At 44.5% G+C, this 20,255-nt stretch overlaps 1 protein-coding gene across 4 annotated transcripts in view; it reads right to left on the reverse strand.

Annotated features, from left to right (window-relative positions):
- Window positions 1–5,030, reverse strand: part of KIAA1549 (KIAA1549 ortholog) — a 139,565-nt gene extending 134,535 nt beyond the window's left edge. For all 4 annotated transcript variants that reach the window (XM_078059624.1, XM_036072795.2, XM_078059625.1 and 1 more), the window contains exon 1: window positions 4,755–5,030. In XM_078059624.1, the coding sequence (XP_077915750.1) occupies window positions 4,755–4,902 (148 nt within the window). In that variant the 5' untranslated portion in view covers window positions 4,903–5,030. The remainder of the gene's footprint in view (window positions 1–4,754) is intronic.
- Window positions 5,031–20,255: the final 15,225 nt, after the last annotated feature.

Consider the following 20,255-nt stretch of genomic DNA (forward strand, 5'->3'; position numbering starts at 1 on the left):
TGCATTCCAAGGTATCCAACATGTGGATATAACCTGAAATAGAAGAGCTAAAAGGGAATTCAGAGATAATCTCAGCGACCCCTTCTGACACCGATGAAGAAACCCAGAGCAAGGTAACTCGTCCACAGTCACAAAGCAAGTTATCAGCGGAGAAGAGCTCACTCGGGTCTGCTAGCTCACAGCTCAGTGAGCCTTCCAACAAATCATGCTGCTTAAGCACAAGAAAGAGATCACGTCACTGTGAGCTGCAGATGAAAGGGGTGGGTGGTCACAACGTGGAAAACAAATTAGATCCGTTACAGCAGCATCTTCCCATCTGAATCAACCTACTGTAATTCTAATTACAGTAACTAGCTGCCCCTAGCACCCAGGGCACACTGATAGAAAACCTGTGGCTCCCGGGTCCCTGGTGAACTTTAACAACTCCCTGGCTGGGTTCTGTTTTCAGGATTAAGTGAGGCATTTCATGACAAAGATGGCCGCTGTTCCCCAGTGGCCAGGACTGAGAATTTAAAATGAAGTCCTCTATGCTCTTTGACTCCCAACCCAAAGAAAACCAAACCAGCAAGATAGGAAAAAAAAAACAAAAACAATTGCAACATCATAATTTTAAATCAATTGTTCTCATCATGAAAAGACAACTGCAAGATATTAAGCGGTGTGTCCCCAAAATGCTATTAACTTTCAATTACTGGGTGTATAGTCTCTGGATCAGTGGTTCCAAAGTTTAAAGTGCCTAACAATCAACTGTGAGCTTGTTAAAAATGAAGATTCCCAGGCACCACCACCGAAGATTCTAATAGAGGTCAAGGGTGAGTCCCAGAAATCTAAATTCTTAACAAGCACCTGCCCCATCCCTTAGTGATATTGATGCAGAAGGGCTGGGGATCACACTTTTGAAACATTTAAAGTCTTTGTTTATAGGATACTAAACCACTCAAAAAGTACAACAAATGTTCACCTCAAAATGGCTAATAATAAGTACATTAAGATAAAAATTTAACATGCCGTGAGAATAAACACAATGAAAAAAGTTACAAAAAGAAAAGCAGAACAGCAGACTTTGCTAATCAAAATAATCAAAACTTCTGAATTTCTAAATTATATAAAATTGAAAAGCAAATCCATTGGAAGGGGGAAAAGGCAACCAATAGGAGAGAAATGGTTGCTATCCTTAACATATAGAGATTTAAATATATACCCACAACATATACGTGAGCAAAAACACAGAGAGAATTCACAGAATACAAATACAAAATAAACCAAAAATAGCCAACCCAAAATAAAAAAACTTAAGCAGTGGATTACAAATTTATTCTACAAGAGTTTTAAAAATAATATCCAATGCTGCTGCTGATGAAGTGAAACAGGCCACTGCATAAATTGCTAAGATTTCAGCACTACAGCTTTACAGAAAAAGTCAATTCATTCAACAACCACTTACAGAGCACCTAGTAGGCACCCAGCACACTGAATATGCAAAGATTCAGCCTGGTGGGTCTTAAGATTTAAACTGCATTCTAATTCCCCTTTTAGAAATGTATGCTAAACACACACACACACATACACACACACACACACACACACACAGAGAAATACAAAGCCTTATCTACATAGTTATTCATCATAGCATTATTTTAACAGCCAAAAAAGCTGGAAATAATAAAAGAATAATTAAGGAAATTATTAGGATGGAACACTGTGTTTTCAAACAATATTTAATGAATAGGAAAATGCTTAAGTTAAATATCAAGTGAAAAAAGTAACAAATGCAATCGTGCATATAATTCAATGTTCACTTTTTTAATGTTAACAAAGAAAAAACTATTTACAGTGCTATCTATGGGTTGTGGGATTATGGGTATCTGTTTTCTGTACCTTCTAGTAATTTCCAAAATCTCTGCAAAGTTATCAAGTTCATAATAGCTATTATTTTTAAGAAAGACTTATCCATGAAGAAATGGAGCACAATTCTTTCTTTTTATATTGTGGATGTAGGATCGTCTAAAAAATACAATCAAAAGCAAGTCCAAAGTACTACCAGTTGTTTCCACAACAGTGAACAGTCAAGACCAAACTTATAAATGTTTAAACAAACAAAAAAAGGCACATTCAAGATTCTGAATGAAACAGAAAGAGACAAGAAATCAGTAAAACACAGAAATTTAAATGAAGACTGAAATAAGGGGACCCACTGAAAGGTGGACTCCATTTAACAAAAGTTAACAGGGAAAGAGAAGCCTGCTGAAGGAGATCATTTTCAGCCAGCCTCGAAAGGGACTGCTGCCTAACCCAGGAAATCCCACACAGGATTAAGACATGCCATTTTCTGAATCAGGCTCTTTAGAAACAGAACCACCACGGCAGGGTTCAGCAAAGCCACCCCCATCCCCACTCCCATGGTGAAAAAAAAACACTCAGGACTGGGAGCCAGAAGGTCCTAGTGGCACAGAGAGAAGACATGGGCCAACTGAAATGCAACCTCTTCCCAGGATCAACCAGCACTCACCAGCCCAGGTCTCCTACATCAGGAAGCTACCCTCCACCACTATGGCTCCTCATAACCTTCAAGAAATGGGTCAGGGGCCACCTTTAAGATGTTTTTCTCTAAGGAACAGTCCATGGAAGGATCTGCACCGGCTTTGAGTGTCCAACTGGATCCTTGAGGACAGACCCAGTGTGCCCTCCACTTCTTCAGTTGCTATTCTATTACTTGGCCTAGGAGTAACTGTACAAACCAGAGGAGCCCAATACACAAATTAGTGAAAGGATGAAGTCTCCACTTCCGTGACGTCAGCTCTAGCACAGAAATATACTGAATTTCATGTGTCCAGGGTGAATATTCGTACTGGGGGCTGATGGGAAACAAGAACAACTTCTAAAGACAAGAAACTTACAGAGGGACAGTGCAAACAGCTCCACTGTCTACTTTAAATTTATCAAAAGAATTACTTATTCTCTCCACAACATTGGCAGTATATCCAGCTGGCCACATTCACATGGGGAAGCCATGCAGAAGTTAAATGCATAGAGTTTGGAATCAATTTAACCTAAACTCCTGAAGTCTTAGTTTGCTCATCTGTAAAATGGGGCTAATCGTGCCCAACTCATAACATGACTGGATCGCGTCTATAAAATGCAGCATCTGGCAGAGGAAGCACTCAGTAAATGGAAACGATTAGTGTGCCGGGTCGCCTCGCAGATGAGTCCGTTACTATCAGATGGGCTTTCTTTGCAGATGAAAGCCAAGGGCACTCTTCAGGATTATCTCTTCTCACACAAAGCCCTGAGTCTCGTCTCCTCTCCTCTGGACACGCAGGGCTGGAACACGCAGAGGGCAGGACTGGGACCTGAGGCTCTAGGTTAGGCAAAGTTGTTGGCACTCTCCATATATTGCCCGCAAGAGATCTGTTTCGTCGCCCCCAGCTCTGGGGGGGCTCCCTGAGCCAGGGTTCCACCCAGCTACGGGAAATCTTTGCGGAGGCCTCAGGTGTGTATAAGCCCATAGGTCACGGGGCAGTAGGGGCTAATGGAAAAGCGATGAGTCTGCACCAACTAGCCAGTGACCTTGACCAAGCCACTTCTCTATCAGTCTCCTCTGGAGTAAGAGGAGTGGTACCACTCTAAGATCCCCAACATCCTTTCCTGCGCTTCTATTGTCCCATCCCCTATGTGGCACCGGTTAGAATTCCGACAGTGATGTCCAAGGGACACCTTCAAATGTGTTCCATTTCCTTCCAAACCCACTTGGCAGTCCTTTGGCCCTGCTCCCAGGAAGGGAGGGTTTGGAGGAGCTTCCATGGCTCTGTTTGTGTTCACTGTGCAGCAGCTATCCACCCAGAGCGGCTCATCCCACCTCTCCTCCTCTGCCCCCAAAGTGGTCGAGGGTGTGCGCTGGGGCAACCACTGGTTTACAGCGTGTCTGTCAGCTCAGAGATGGTTTCCAGCCCATCCTGTGGGTATGCTCAGGGTGGACAAATAAACATTTCAGAGAAGCAGTATGAATTAAATCATTTCAGCAACAAAACCCGCCCACATGCGCCTTCATAAATGATGCCTCTTAATTCCATGCTGACGAAGAGTCAGTAAACTGCATCTATTATAAAACAACCCTTACTCCTTTCATGCCCTGACACTGAAGAATCACAATATTTTCCCACTCTATTGTACTGATGCCTTTGCAGAAGTAATAGCAATAGCTATTTCCCTGGAAAGATCCATGGCCAGGGCGCTTTCCAAGAGATTTTCTTTGAATGTTCTTTGTGTCCTGGTGCACCGGGGGACACCGCCAGCCTGCCTGCATCTGGGGGACGCCGGGCTACTCAGAGTAATGCAATACTGTTTTTAAAGCCCACACACCGAATGTACCCCTTCGCCCCTACAATGAAGTATTCCCAAACATTTGATATACCACACTGATAATAGCCACGCACAAATACAATTCCCGTGCCTGCATTTTGCAGAGAAAATAAAGGCACATTCGGAGAAGCCACAGGACCCGCCTCGGGCTCCGTGAATAACAGGAGAGCTTCGCAGACCTTGAGCGAGACTGGCCAGAATCCGTTCGCTTTTTCGTTTTATTTTCGCCGTGCCTTTTATTTGCTGGGCCCAAGAAGAATGGAAAAGCATCTCAAGAAAGGAGGGCTAGGGAGCGGTGGAGAATAAAAGAGGGTGGGCGGGGAAAGCAGGATTTTTGAAAATAACAGCAATAAAAAAAGGCAGGGTCGCGGCCCGAGGGTCTCGGCGGTGCTTACCTGGGGCGCACGAGGCCGGCCGGGCCAGCAGCAGCAGCCAGAGGCCGGGGAGCAGCGGCCCCGGGCGGCGGCGGGCGCGGCGGGCGGAAGGCCCGCGGCCGCTCGGCCCCGGGACCAGCGCGACCCCGGCGCGGGTCTTCCCCTCCATGGCCGCGCCTCGGCGTCGGCGCCGCGCCCCCGGCAGTCCCGGCCGGCGCCCCGGCCCGGCCTCGCGGCTCGGCTGCTCTCGGGCCCGGGAGGGGCGGCCGCTGCGGCTGCGGCTGGGACGGGGCGCCGCGCACCGGCGCGGAGGGAGGCCGGCGAGGCGGGGGCGGGCCGGGGGCCGGAACCGCGGACAGGGGCCGCCAGCCGCACGCCCGCCTCGCCGCTCCGCCCCCTTCGGAGCCTCCGAGCCGCTGCTCGGCAACGCGCGGGCCCGGGCGCGGGGAGGCGAGCACCACCTCCCGGCCGGCCGGGCGCCTGCCTGCGGGGCGGCCAGGCGGCGAGCGCGGGGCTCGGGCGCGCCGAGGCTGCGCCGCGCGGGGCCGGTGCCGGGTCTCCCCCAGGACCCGCCTCCCGGGAGGGGGCGCCGTGGCGGGGGGGGGGAGGCGCGGGAGGCCTGGGCCGCCCCGCCCCGCACGGAACACCGGGGCCCGCCGCCCGGGTGGCCCCACGCGTTCCGCTCCCGGGGGCGCCCGGAGGGAGGGAGGCCGGCGAGGAGGGGTCAGAGCCGGAAAACCTGGCAAGCCCGGAGAGCGGCGGGCCTCTCGCTCCTCCTCTGGCGCCTGGCTTCGCTCTGCTCCATTCTGTGCGGGGCAGCAGGTGTGAGTGGGGCGCCTGCGTTCGGAGGACAGCCTTCGGGGCTGCAGAGGGGACAAAGCAAAGGAAAGGTCGGGCTCCCTTCGACGTGCAGTCGAGGAGGTGGGAAATGCGCGCACACAGCTCTACCCATCCTTTCTCCCTCTAGAGGTTCTGCCTCCTGTCTGGGTCGTTAAGGAAGGAGAGGACGCTCTGGGCCTGGGAGGCCCGCAAACCCCACACGTAGTAGGCCTTCAGTAGGTGCCTGCTGATTGAGTTGAATTCGGTTGAATTGCAGCGGAGCTGGAAAGAACCGCGCACGTCCAGGCCCTCTTAGGGAAAGCAGCTCTCTTGGGCAATAGAGAGAAGGTCAGATGATAAGCGTTTGGGGAGTCAGAGTTTGGGAATGGAGGGGAAACGAGGAAAGTCAAGAAGGGAGTTAACATTTGTCAAGTAACTGCTACGTGCCAGGCATCTAACTCTGAAGACACCTGGTGTAAAGGTCTTGGAACGTGGAATTGGCAATTTTGGATCTTTGCATCCTCTTAGAAGGCTTGCACCACGCAGGGGACTAAAGATGTGAGTTGGGGAGACTATCTTATTGCCTGGGAAGCTATAGTGGTTAGTGAAAAATGTGAATCATCTTCATTGGTAAAAAGGTCCCGGTTGCTCTCCAGTCCCGTTCCCCTGCTAGGCCCAGGCAACTTACCCTCTGGTGAGATTATTGGAGAATCAGTGATAGCCCTTCCTCTGAAGAAAGCTGAGGAACCCTCCTAGAAGTACCTACCTGTTAGTTTCAAGGAAGATAATTGAGAATAAAGGTTAAAGATAGCCTTGTTGATGTTCCTAATTTGTTTTGTACTTTATTAAGCCTCCCCATCATAAACAGTCCCATGTTCTTAACAACTGATTCCCCACCAGCTTCCAGAGGATTTTGCAAACCTTGCCTTCAGCCCATAATCTCCAGGTGAGTTCCCCTGTGAAAACACTGCCGATCCAGGCATGTCTGGCCCGGGATACCTTGGCCCGAGATCTAGGACCTCTTGTTCATGCCTTTCTTCATCCTCTGAACTCATTGTGTAAACATGTCATTTGACTACAAACCACTGCCTTGGGGTGATTCTTAAATTGTCCTGTCCTGTTGTATTATTTTATCTTTTATGAATTTATGTTTTGCCTCTCCGACCAAGTTAATATGAAGTTCGAAGATGGTGTCATCCTGCTTAGGGATTCCCATAGCACCAGTAAACCCTCCTTGTACATTTGTTGACTTGAACCAGAGTATCCACCTGCCCAGTGAAGTGGTTCAACCTTTCAGATTTGGCCCCAGCCTCCAGGAAGCTCCCACCTACACTAGTACCTGGGGTATCAGAGAAAGAAGGCTCCCTTTCCATTCTCAGCCAATTCAAAGAAGATAAAATGTTGGCCAAGCCATTAAGAAGGGATTGACATCAATGGGAAATAACAATTGCAACTTTGAGATACCAGAAATGACTCAAGGTCACCAACTCTCTATAGAAAGACCCCTAGGGTCTCCTAGTTTCCAAGCTCTGAAGGCATAAAACTGAATGTTACTTCTGTTAGGATTTAATGCATTCTGCTTGAGTGTCTAAGAAAATGTCTCCTGGGGCTCGAACCATCCAGCTAGGGGGTTGTGTGACTTGGAAGTCCAAGACAGACTGAGTGGTACAAGGTAGGGGCACATATATGTAAACACACGCATCCATACACACTTGTGTCTGAGAAGAGATTAAGACAAGACCTTAGGGTACTCATACCAAATGATGCAAAAAATAAATCGAGCAAACACTTTTGAGCACATACTATGACCTGTTAGTGCTGGGGGGGAGGGGATATAAAAGATTAAAATAGTGATTTTGGAGATTATCTCATACAATTTTCATTGTACAGAGAAAGAAACAAACCAGGGAGGTGAGTTTATTTACCTAGGGCTGAGCCTCAACTAGAATTCCCATCTCCTGTTTTCCAATAAAATACGATCTCTGGGGGAGGGGGGAGAATTAGCCTGGGTCCTCCAAAGGTGTGCTGTCTGATTTGGGGAGGGAGTTAGGATCAGTGCCACCCTTAGACCTAAGCACAATGGGGCCCAGTTTACCGGAGGCGCCCCCAGAGTGGGCCTCCTCCAACTGCACCTCTCCCCACAGGACAAGGAGTCTGAGAAGCCAAAGGAACACCCCACCAGGAGCCCACTCAGTACCCAGGAGCCCAGAATTCCCTACCAGTTGGCCCCACATTCACTTTCAGGGCCTCTGTGGCCTCTTCCTCCCAAAGGGTGTGTGGGCCGAGGTGTGTCTGGTCCCAAGGAGCAGCCGTGGGTAGTTGTTTGCAGGGAAGTAAGGGAACTCAGACATGCAAGTAGGGTGAGATGAGCCCATGAAGCCCAAGGGAATGAAGCCAAGAACCAGGAGTGGGGAGAGAGGGTGAAACAAGCTCTATATTCATATTCATATGACTTGGCTGCCATACTACCGCTCAGACTTTCAAGGAGTCTGGGGATTCTGCTTTTGGTTTGTTGTTTTTCTTTTTAAAGATTTTATTTATTTACTTGAGAGAGAGACAGAGCACAGAGGCAGAGGGAGAAGCAGACTCTCGGCTGAGCAGGGAGCCCGACGCAGGACCCAATCCCAGGACCCTGAGATCACGACCTGAGCCAAAGGCAGCCGCTTAACCGACTGAGGCCTCCAGGTGCCCCTCAGCTTTTGAACCTAGCCTCCCAGGTCATTTTGAAGGTGTGTCAGTCAAGGGAGGAGGAGAGTAATATTTAATAGGTTGCTTGCGTGGCATGTAACTTTCTGATATTTCAACAAATGCTATGGAAGCCGCTAGTTGTATTTTTGACCCGGGCCCCTTCACTCTGAGGAGTAGAATAGAAACGGGAAGGACAGACTGACCACCTGGAAGTTGGAGATGGCTGGAAGGCAGGAGGGGGTAAAACGGAGAGCCCTGGACTAGAAATCAGAATAGCTAAGTTCTGAGCTCTGCTCTCTCATATAGAAGTTTGTCATCTTGGGGAAAAGGTTACTCTCACACCTCAGTCTTTCTTCTCTGATGACAGCCTTGATTATCCCTACCTTACCTAAAATATACGTGTATCAAATCATCACATTGTATACCTTAAACTTGTACAATGTTATGTATCAACTGCACCCCCAAAAAGTTGGAAAGAAAAGGGAGTAAGAACCATTGAACTAGAGGTTTGAGTCAACCTTTTCTGCTAAAAATGAGAAGACAGTCATAGAGAAGAGAGAAAGTAGGAGCTGGGGTAGAACAAGGACTCAAATATCTGGCTAAGGGGTCTGGACAGAATTTTGTAGGCAGTAGGGTATCGTTAATAATTTTCATGAGATATTATTAGAACCAGGCACAAGAAGGATTACTCTATTAACAATATATAAGATGATTTGGAGAGAGAAAAGACTGCAAGTGGAGAGAGACCAATTAGGCCAAGAGCTTAACTGTGCATGCCTGAAGTATCAGGATCATAACATTTTTCACCATCAAATAGACAGAACTTTTAAAATATTGATTATATCCATTTGTGCCATAGCATGGGGAAATAGGCACTCTCAGATTCTACTGGTGGAGGTATAAATTGGTATAGCCATTTTGGAGGACAATTTGGCCTTATCTATCAAAATTTAAAATCAGCAGCTCACCATCTGGTATAGAAAATTCTATATATAGATATGCTTTTGCTAATTTTTCTTTCTTTCTTTCTTTCTTTCTTTCTTTCGTCTTTCTTTCTTTTCTTTTCTTTCTTTCTTTGCTGGATTTATTATTTTCCTTGGTGTTTTGTTTTGGGTTTTTTTGTTGTTGTTGTTGTTGTTTAGTTAGGCTTACTTCAAACAGGTAAATTCAGTCCAGTAATTCAATCAGATCAAATTCACCTTTTTTAAAGTTTACACTTTCATGAGTTTTGGAAAGTATATGAAATCCTATAGCCACCACCATATTCAAGATATATAACCTTTGCATTGCTCTCAAAAGTTCCTTTATGCCAGCTAGCACTTTCTCCCCTGCCTCTACCCCAATCCCTAATAACCATTGATTTAATTTGTTTCCATAGCTTTGCCTTTCCCAGAATGTCACATAAATGGAATGATACAGTATGTAGCCTTTTGTGTCCAGTTTTTTTACTTATCATGTCTCTGAGATTCATCCACCTTGTTACATGTATCAGTAATGTGTTCCTTTCTACTGCTAACTAGTATTCCATTTAATGGATGTACCACAATTTGTTTATCCATTTTGGACATTTCGGCTGTTTTCAGTTTATTGTTTTTGGGGGTTGTTTTGCATGTTTTTTGGCCATTATGAACTCAGCTTCTATAAATATTTGCTTCCAGATCTTGATGTGAACATATGTTTTCATTTTTCTAAATGAAATTTAATTCCTAAATATCTAGGAATTAAACTCCTAAGTTATGTAATAATTGTATATTTGACTTTATAAGAAACTGCCCAATTGTCTTCCAAAGTGGATGTAATATTTTACCTTCTCACCAGCAATGTATAAAAGTTCCAGTTGCTCCACATCCTTGTGAGCACTTGCTTTTGTCAGCTTAATTTGAACAATTCTAGTAGGTGTGTAGTGCTATCTCCTTGTGGTCTTAATTTGCATTGTCCTAGTGACTAATAACATTGAGCATCTTTTCATGTGCTTACTTGCCATTGCTATGTCTTTTTTGGTGAAGTGTCCCTTCAGATCTTTTACTCATTTTATAATTGGATCGTTTGTCTTCTTATTATCAAGTTGTAAATATCATTATAAATCCTGCATACAAATCCTTTTGCAGATGAGTATTTCGAAAATATTTTCTCCTATTCCATAACTTGTCTTTTCATTCTCCTAACAGTATCTTCCAAAAAACAGAAGTTTTAAAATTTGATGAAGCCCAATTTTTATTTTTTCCTTCTTCATTTTTTTGGCTCATGCTTTTTGTGTCCTACATAAGAAATTTTTACCCAACCCAAGGTCACAAATATTTTCTTCTGTTTCCCTCTAGAAATGTAATTTTTAGCTCTTATGTTTAGCTCTATGATCCATCTGAGTCAACTTTTATATTTTTGTGAGATAAGGGTTGCAGTTAATTTTTTTTGCATGTCAGTTGTTACATCACCATTGATTGAAAAGCCTCCCCTTTCTCCATTGAACTGACTTTATACTTTCTCAAAATTAATTGTTACATTTGTATGGGTCTATTTCTGGACTTCCTATTCTGTTCCATGGAAGATCTATATATTACATGTGGGAGGGGAGAAAGCAAGACATTGTATTGTGTAATGCCATTAATGAGAAAAAAATGTGATCATAAATCCACTGTTTTAAAAACGTGTAAGTGTATCAGAATTTGGAGAGGGGTTGGGGAGTAAATATATGAAAGGGAATGTTCACTTTTATGAAGAGAAACTTTCGCTTTTTACTCTCTATATTAATGCATCTGATTATAATATTACATCATTTGCATTTTTTTTATTTTAAAGATTTTTATTTATTTATTTGACAGAGAGAGAGATAGCGAGAGCAGGAACACAAGCATGGGGAGTGGGAGAGGGAGAAGCAGGCTTCCTGCTGAGCAGAGAGCCTGATGTGGGACTCGATCCCAGGACTCTGGGATCATGACCTGAGCCAAAGGCAGATGCTTAACAACTGAGCCACCCAGGTGCCCCCATCATTTGTATTTTTAACACAAGCATGTACTACTTCTGTATTTAAATTTTTTGAGAGAGAGATAAAGCACGGGCAAGTGGGGAAAGGGGAGATGGACAGAGGAAGAGGGAGAGAGAGAATCTTAAGCAGGCTCCATGCTCAGTGCAGAGCCCCACGCTGGGCTCAATCTCATGACCCTGAGGTCATGACCTGAGCCAAAACCAAGAGTCAGTTGCTTAACTGACTGACCCACCCAGGCACCCCATGTATTTAAATTTTTTTAAGTAAAGACTTCGTGGGTTTGAATGGAAATTAGAAAATAGATGAGACATTTTCTGGATCTTAAATTAACTGATAAATATGAGGAGAGAAAAGAATAAACAATGGACGATTTAGAGGCTCTGAAGCCATCGCTTCTCGGCCTTTTGGCTAAGATCAAGTGCAGAGGGTCTGAAGCCATACATATTAAGATAGATAAAGGGAAGTCAGTTGGGAGAGTCTGGGTTAGGCAGAAGGATCCCCAAGGGCAGAGTGACTGGCTGTGGGAGTTCAGCCAGCACCCAGGGAGCAACATTAACATAAGCAGTAGGTGGTGAGGGTGAGCATTAGGCTTGGGAGATAAGGCAGGCAGGGCTCAAAATACAGATACGGAAATCATTTGCACAGAGTTGTTAGCTGCAGATGTGAGGGTGAATGACTGTGTCTGGGAAGACAGGAGAAAAGAAAAGAAGAGGGCTGAGGATAGGCCCTTGTGAAAAGAATTGCATCATGGAAAAGCTGAAAGGGAGTGGAAAAAGGCAGAAGGACTCTGAGGGAAAGCTGAGGAGAACAAGGGAAGTGTGGTGTCACCAAAGGCCCGGAGGGGAGCTTCAGAAGGGAATGGTCAGTGTCAGGGATGACAAGGACTAAGAAAATCTCTTTGGACTTGATGACATGGTCATTAAAAAGAGACTTTCCATTGAAGTGGCAAGGGTAAAGGGCAAACAAGGTGAAAAGAAAGAGCTGCTTGGAAAATGGCGGCCAAAGAGAATGGTTCACAGCAGGGTTGAGACGTATTTTAGGACAGAGAAGACTGAGCTCCCTGGTGACACAGGAAAAGGTGCCTGAAGACAGAGAATAGTGTGCAAGGGAGGGATCATTGAGCCCATTCTCAGAGCTTAGAGGAGATGGACTCAAGAGTGACATGTACGTCGTTTGAAAAGGCAGAGCCAGTGACCATTATCAGGAGAGTGGCTTGATATAATCATATTACAGTAAGGAGGGAAGGCATGCTTCTGTTACAATAACTGTAAAGACATGTAGGGCATGTTTGGGTTATAACGTTAAATGGGACAAAAACTAAATATAAAATGGTTTGTGAGTTAATATAAAACAATATGTGTGACTAGAAAGGAATTGTGCAACACTTAAGATTGTTGTAGTAAGGTAAGGGGTTATGAGCATTTTGTCCTTTGACGTTGTTGAGATTTGTCTTTTTGATAAAAAATGTTTGGAATGTCTTCCTCCAAGAGCAGATGATAATGGGTCGAGGTGGAGGTTTTACGTGGTCTCCAGAGTGATTTCTCACTCTTCAGCACCATAAGTTTCAGTGTTAGATGACAGGATTTGGACTTGAAGTGTGAAAACCCAAAAAAGGAAAAGATGAGCATGCGCCACAGTAGGTAGGGAAGGTTTCACAGACTGCATGAGGCTGAAGTTGGGTCTGGAACAATGGGAACAATGGGTAACATTTGTTAAAAAAAAGAGAGAGAGAGAGAAGGAGAAGAGGGTATTGCAGAGGAAAGAAAAGTAGAAAAGCAAGACAAGAGGGTAGAAGTGAACAGAAAGTGGGCAGAAGAAAAGCTATTTAGAAGGAATTTGAGGACAAAAGAGGAAAGACATAGGATATGGTGAGGTTGTGGCAAGCAAAGAGTTCAGGTCTGCCATGATGTAAACTAAATAAGGTTTCCCCCGCTATTCGAAACTAGGCACAGCTATGAAACCTTTCTTCAATGGAAATGGCATGAAATGGAGAGTATATCCCACTTTCAGAAAGTTGGAAAGACGTACGTTAGTACAGTAACAACTATTTTCATCAAAGTGAAAATCCTCTTTAGATTTCTTTCCATTAGCAAAAACAGGTACTAATGTAACTTTTTGGTAAAAACCAAGTGGCCTAACATGAACCTTCAGAAAGTGTAGGATACCTGTCATTACCTTAATTTACCTACAGAGGAACTCCTGCTATCAAAGGGGAAGCCACTGGCGGGTGGAGGGTGTGAGTGACATTGTTAAGTACTGACCACCACAAGTACAATGTGTTTTTATTATTTTTTTGAGAGAGAGAGGGGGTTTGGGGGGGAGGGGCAGAGGGAGAGGAAGAGAGAATCTCAAGCAGACACCCCGCTGAGCACAGAGCCCAATATGGGGCTTGACGCAGGGCTCAATCTCATGACCTGAGATTGTGACATGAGCCGAAATCAAGAGCTGGACACTTAACCGACTGAGCCACCCAGGCGCCCCCACCAATACAATGTCTAAAACCAGGATCTTGTCCTGGCTGGAAATGTCTGTCCTTCTTGCACAATTTAATGGCAAGTGAGAATGTTCCTAAGGCACAATCCCAGACTTGCCTCTCTGTCCGTTGCAGTTTGCCCCACCTCCTTTCCCCCAACTCCTTCCCCCCAACATACAAGCTGCCACAGATCAACTGGCTCAGTCCTCTGCCCACACTCTCCATGGTCATTTCCCACTATAGCCCCAAACCCGGCAGCTCTCCTGAGGCATGCCAAAAATCCACATTAGAATCACGGCAACAGTTGGTGAAAGCTCTTTTTAGAATCACCCTCATTCTCTGGCATTCTACTAACTCCAACTCACATATGACTGTGTTCTAAAACTCATCGACTCTGGCTCAAATTCAGAATGAGAATAATGATCGTAGTCTAGCTCAGATTCTTCCATCTTGTCATGAGTTCAGATCAGTTACATGAATAAATAAAGCCAAACCCACACTAACTAGGTATCTGTCCTGATCACCCTGATTCTCTAGAAAACTCCTTCTTCACTCAAAACCCTCAATGGACACCCTTCCTGGGAGAGATCTCTGCTTTTGAGCCTCTTACAATCGTGGGCAGAGCATCACTCCTCCAGGAAGCCTTCCGTGATCTGCCAGAGGTGATCTGCCCTTCCTCTGTGCCCTAAGTCCCTGTGGTGCCTCTGTCACGCCACTGAGCACGCGGAATAAAACTTCACATGGCTCTAAGTTCTTCAAGAGCAGAGACCTTCTTGTTTTCGTCTCTATTCCCCAGTGTCTAGCGCAGTGCTTGGCAGATTATAGGGCTCAAGTAATGCTTGTTGAATAAGTAGAAATACAAAAAATAAGCTCCCAGCCAGCCTCCTCCCTCACCCCATCCCTCCCTTCTCCCCGAGGAACAATTAACCTAATTAGCTAATTAGGTTAACTTAGCAACTTAACCTCAGGGGAGCATAAGTTTGTCCACAGTTCTTTGGTGCCAGGCCCAGAAGGGATGTGCTGTGTGGCTTCTACTTCTCCACCCTCATGCTGACAGAGAACTTCTCAGACTTCAAAGTCTGTCCAGAAATGCCAGATTCCTCCACTATCCACTATGAAACACCAATGGAGAGTGCATGGAAAATAGAAAAGGTCACTTCCGATATGACATTACCTTGGTCTTACACAGAGTTCGTAAGCTGCGGTAATTGGCACCAGCAAACATTTATTAAATTTAGTGAACTAAGACTCTTCCCAGAAGTAAAGGAAAAACACAATCTCTGCCCTTTAGGAAATGACAATCTCCAAACAATAAAATATGCTCACAAAATTTGAATTTCATAGGCTCTGGATGAAAATTGTGAGAAGCTGGATAAAATTATCTGCCCAGACAACTCTGTGTGGAACTCCTCTGCCATTTAAAAGGGCAAGTTAAGAAGTTTCTGGACCAGCGGTGTCCAGAAGATGGAACTTTCTGAGACAGTGGAACTGTTCCATACATCTGTGCCATCCACAAATGGCTATTGAGCACTTCAAGTGTGACTGGTGCAGTGGAGAAGCTGAGTTTTTAACGTTTCTTTAATTTTAATCCATTTAAATGTCCACCTGTGGCTAGGGGCCACCATCCTGGGCAGCACAGCCCGAGGCCATGGGGAAGAAAGTGTGATGGCTGCCAGGTGGTAAACTAAATCTAGAAACTGCCAATTTGTAGCACGGTATGCAGATCTGATCACAAATCCTGGATGTGGCACGGATGACTGGGACAAACACCACTCTCTATACCAGAGTTTCCTCATCTGTAAAATGGGCATCATCCTAAGTACCTCATACCGCCATCCGCACGGTGTCCCTCTAACCTTCTGAGCATCAACTTGAACTTCAAGGTTTGGGTGTGATGGGCTGTCTGCCTGACACTCAAACCAGAATCGAACGCAGCCACCACCACCCTTGACCACAGGCGTCTGAGGGACTCCCACGTGCCGTGCAGAGTAGCCACGAGGTGAGTAAGACATGAGATGTCTGCAGATAAAGCATCTCTAGGGAAGACAAACACTCCATAAATATAAGAGCAAAACTTTGAAAGCTCCCCCATCACGCTTCCAATAAAACCCATTGCTCAGCACGCCGTGCAAAGGTTCTCAGACTCCTGCAGCTAAGTCGAGCCACTGGGACCATCCTTCCAGTGGCTGCCCCCAGAGCCTCTGCACCTGCTTCTCTCCAGCAGCCCCCCGTCCTTCACCCATCTGTGATCTATAGGACTCCTCCCCATGCCAGCCCTCCCTGACTGCTCCACTCCCATCTAGGAAGTCACTTCCGTTAGTCTCTTATTCCTTGGCACTTACTACTTGAAACTGCATATTTCATTCTGCGTTTGGTTTCATGTCTATTTTGCCACTAAACCAGAATCTCCACGAGGACAGACACTATTCTGGTTTAGAGAGGAGTTTTTACACAATGGTTGATCGCTCAGACTCTTGGGCCAGGACTACCTGGATTTGTGTTACAGCTCCACACTTGTCAGCTATGACATACTAGCCCCTTTGTGCCTCAGTGTCCTCATCTATAAAATGGAATGATCATAGTAACTACCTCATGAAATTGTATGAAGATGAAATGAGTTGGTATACATAAAACACTTAGAAAAGAGCCTAGCACATAGCAAGCTCTCCATCAGTGTTAGCTCTCAGGATCCTTTGCCACTATTTGGTCAATACCTGGTTACAGTGCCTGGCACAAGGTAGGGTCTCAGTAAATATTTACTGAATGAATGATTGAATTTCCATTAGGTGACTATAGTAAGGTTTGTTTTTTTTTAAAGATTTTATTTATTTATTTGACAGAGACACAGCGAGAGAGGGAACACAAGCAGGGGGAGAGGGAGAGGGAGAGGCAGGCTCCCCGAGGAGCAGGAAGCCCGATGCGGGGCTCAATCCCAGGACCCTGGGATCATGACCTGAGCCGAAGGCAGACGCTTAACGACTGAGCCACCCAGGCACCCCGACTATAGTAAGGTTTTGATCTTTTTCTTCCCAACCACTTTTTGCCATCTTGAAGCAATGACAATAATCTCTAAAAGCATGCTAAATAATGAAAATAGTGACCAACTTATAGTTAATGTGATTTTTCTTGTTTTTAAAGACACAGAACACCAAGTTAATAAAGTATCTACCTGCTTCTAGCTTCTGAGAGTCTTTTAAATATTATACAATGACTTTACAATATCTAGAAAGTAATCTTCTGATGTTCATTATTCATTCTGTTGACATGATGAATATATTCAGAGTCCTGTGATCTGCCAGTCTTATATTTTTGGAGATAAGTTCTATTTAGCCATGGTGTAGTTTGGAACACTGGGTTTAGATGAAGACAGACCTGACTATTTTTTTTTTTTTCAGACCTGACTGTAAATACTGGTTTACCCTTTAATAACCTTGTAACTTTGGCCATGACTTTTCTGAGCTTTGGTTTCCTCACCTAAAAATGGAAATGTTAGTAGAATACCTACTTCATAGTGTTGTATGAAAATAAGTTAAGGAATTAGCTAAGTCACTCAGTAGTGTACTTGGCACTAAGAATATACCATGATAATTATTATTGTTCAATTCTTTGCTGGAATGTTATTTAAGAATTTTGTAACTCTATTCAAAACTGAAATTGGCTTCTAATGGAATTTTTAAGGAATTTTCCTTGTCAGTGTTAAGAATAGCACCTACTTAACTCACAGAATTAATGTGGGATCGTGCCATAGTTCTCATTTTTCTAAAAAGAACTTTAATTTTTTATTACACATGGTAGAAAAGGTAGGATATACAGAGAATCAAAGTTATAAATATTAAAATTATCTATAACCTCACTTCTCCAAAAGAGGCATTGTTACATTGGACTATATGCTCTTCCAGGCATTTTTTTAAAGATTTTATTTATTTATTTATTTGTCAGAGAGAGAGAGCACAAGCAGGGGGGGAGCGGCAGGCAGAGGGAGGAACAGGCTCCCACTGAGCAAGGAGCTCGATGTGGGACTCGATCCCAGGACCCTGGGATCATGACCCGAGTTGAAGGCAGACACTTAACTGACTGAGCCACCCAGGCGCCCCTCTTCCAGGCATTTTTAAATGCATAAATGCATGCACACATATACCCACATATAATGCTGATAAAAAGTTGGGATCAGACTGTACATAAAATTTTGTTGCGTTCAACAATATATTATGAACATCTTTTTACCTTAATAAATAATACTCCCAAAACATCATTTTTAATGGTGGCATTGTATTTCAAGATCTAAACCTATCATAAGTTTTTCAGTTAATTCCCTACTGTTGGACAATTAGGTGATTTCCTTTATAAGTAATGCTGCATCAGACATTGTGCTAGATATTTTTTTTAGCCTGCTGTTCATCCTCTACCCTTCTCCACCATGCTCTTTGCTTCGAGAAACTGACCTTTGCAAGCCTGCCTCATCGGGCTCCTTCCCTCTCTGGCTTCCAGTGCATTTGGCCAATATGGGAGGGGGGTCGTGGGGAACACCAGCAAGAAATCTGATAATGGAAAAAAGGAAGGCAAGGGTATGTATTCCCCCCCAGCTCCCACCCTGAAAAGACTACAAGTTGGCTGTGTCCTCGAACATAAGACCTTGAATGCATCTGGTGGGAGGTTCTCTCGTATGGTTACTTTCCCTGGGTCCCTGTAATCCCTCCACCTTATACCTTCATGCTTAGGGTGGTACGGTGTCCCCATCACTGCTAGCCTGGGTTATGCCCCCAACCTTTGTCAGTTTCCCTTAATCCTGCCCACCTCTTCAGAGATAGTCCTTCATTAAATTCCCTCCGTTTATCCCGTTTAAGTGTACATCTGTTTCTTGCCAGAACCTAGCAAATATACACAGTTTTGTTTTATATGATAAATTTCTCAAACTGGAATTATTTGATCAAGGAGCATGCGTATTTTTCAGACCTTCTACAATATTGCCAACCTGTCTTCCAAAATACCATTCCTCTTGCAGGGCATGAGAGCATCTGCCCTCAGGCCCCTGGTCCAACTGCATATTGTTACTTCATGTCATCTTTTGCTGTGTTCATAAATAGTGCTATACTATAGAGATCACCTCATCTAAGAAATTCTGTGTTGGGAGGAGATTACCTACTAATCATTGCAGTCTGTTTTAGTTGTTCTTGCATAACTTTTCTTCTGCTATTAACTTTTACAAATTGACATGTTAACCCATATTTGGCCTTTAAGAAGTCTTAAAATTACAGTGTCTGACTTCATCCTGCCCCTCTGTAAGGGGGCCATGTCTCCCCCACGCTCGGTCAAAGCATGCCTGTATCACATCCCAGGGCCCTGGGATCGAGCCCCACTCAGAGCCCTGTCACTCTTTGGATTTCAGCGAACTGGACTTATGACCAGTCTCTTATGGGCTCAAGAAAAGTTACAATTTTATAGGTTATGTGGTTTTTCTTGTGATTTTCTACATTCTGAGCTGAATCTAACTCCTCATTTAATTTTTTGAAAATGTAATTAAATCAAGAATATTTTCGTACAAGGCATAAAACCATACGTCCAATACCACATTCGATGTGCACATACTTGCTAATGGAAGGAATTGAATTCTGCCTCTCATATGGTACATGGAAAACTGCTTATATATAAATACTGAAGAGTAACATGAATTGTTTAATAGTGCAAAAATGTCCCCCCACTGCCATGTGTACTTGCAGCAAATACTATACAATTTGCGGGTACCCCCAGAGCTACTGCTTAGAAGACAAAGAGGAGGGAAAACGGACACTGGAAACCACCGGGGAAGATATTTCATTTTGTAAGAATCTACTGTGTCCACACTCTCTGAAAGACAGGCCTTGACAAGTTAATTTGTTTTTGCTTACCCACATGTTTCCACCACAGAAGCCCTCCACGAAGTCCAAAACTGTATGTTTCCGATGATGACAGTGGTTCAACCCACAGACCTGCACAGGGTTCAGAAGCAATCACGTTGTGCGTTGAGGGCATAAGATAAGAGACTCGGAGAAGCATCTCCCTGGGGTCTGACTGGTGTAAAGCATGAGCAGAGAAAACCTTTTAAAGCAGAGGCCCCCGGCAGGGTCCCCTCTTGCGTAGCTCAGGGCAGTACTGATTTAACTCACCTCTGTTTTGATGACTAAACAAGGTAGTATGTCTAAGGAACTCAGAACAGTACTACACAATGGTATTGTGGGGAATTACTACTACTTCTGAATACATTCCTGTATTCTTCCAGATTTCCACAATGATATGTTATTGTATTTTCCAAAAACATCTTTTCGAAAAATATTCCTAAATAAGAATAGAGAAATTCAAGGATATAGTAATATGTTATTTTAAGATTTTATTTATTTATTTGAGAGAGAGAGAGAGAGCACAAGCGGGGGTAGGGGCAGAGGGAGAGGGAGAAGCAGGCTCCCCGCTGAGCAGGGAGCCCGACGTGGGGCTCGATCCCAGGGCCCTGGGATCATGACCTGAGCCGAAGGCAGCTTCTTAACCAACGGAGCCACCCAGGCGTCCCTCATTTTTATTTTTAAAG

The sequence above is a fragment of the Halichoerus grypus genome, chromosome 12, assembly GCF_964656455.1.
Source record: "Halichoerus grypus chromosome 12, mHalGry1.hap1.1, whole genome shotgun sequence".
Classification (NCBI taxonomy): domain Eukaryota; kingdom Metazoa; phylum Chordata; class Mammalia; order Carnivora; family Phocidae; genus Halichoerus; species Halichoerus grypus.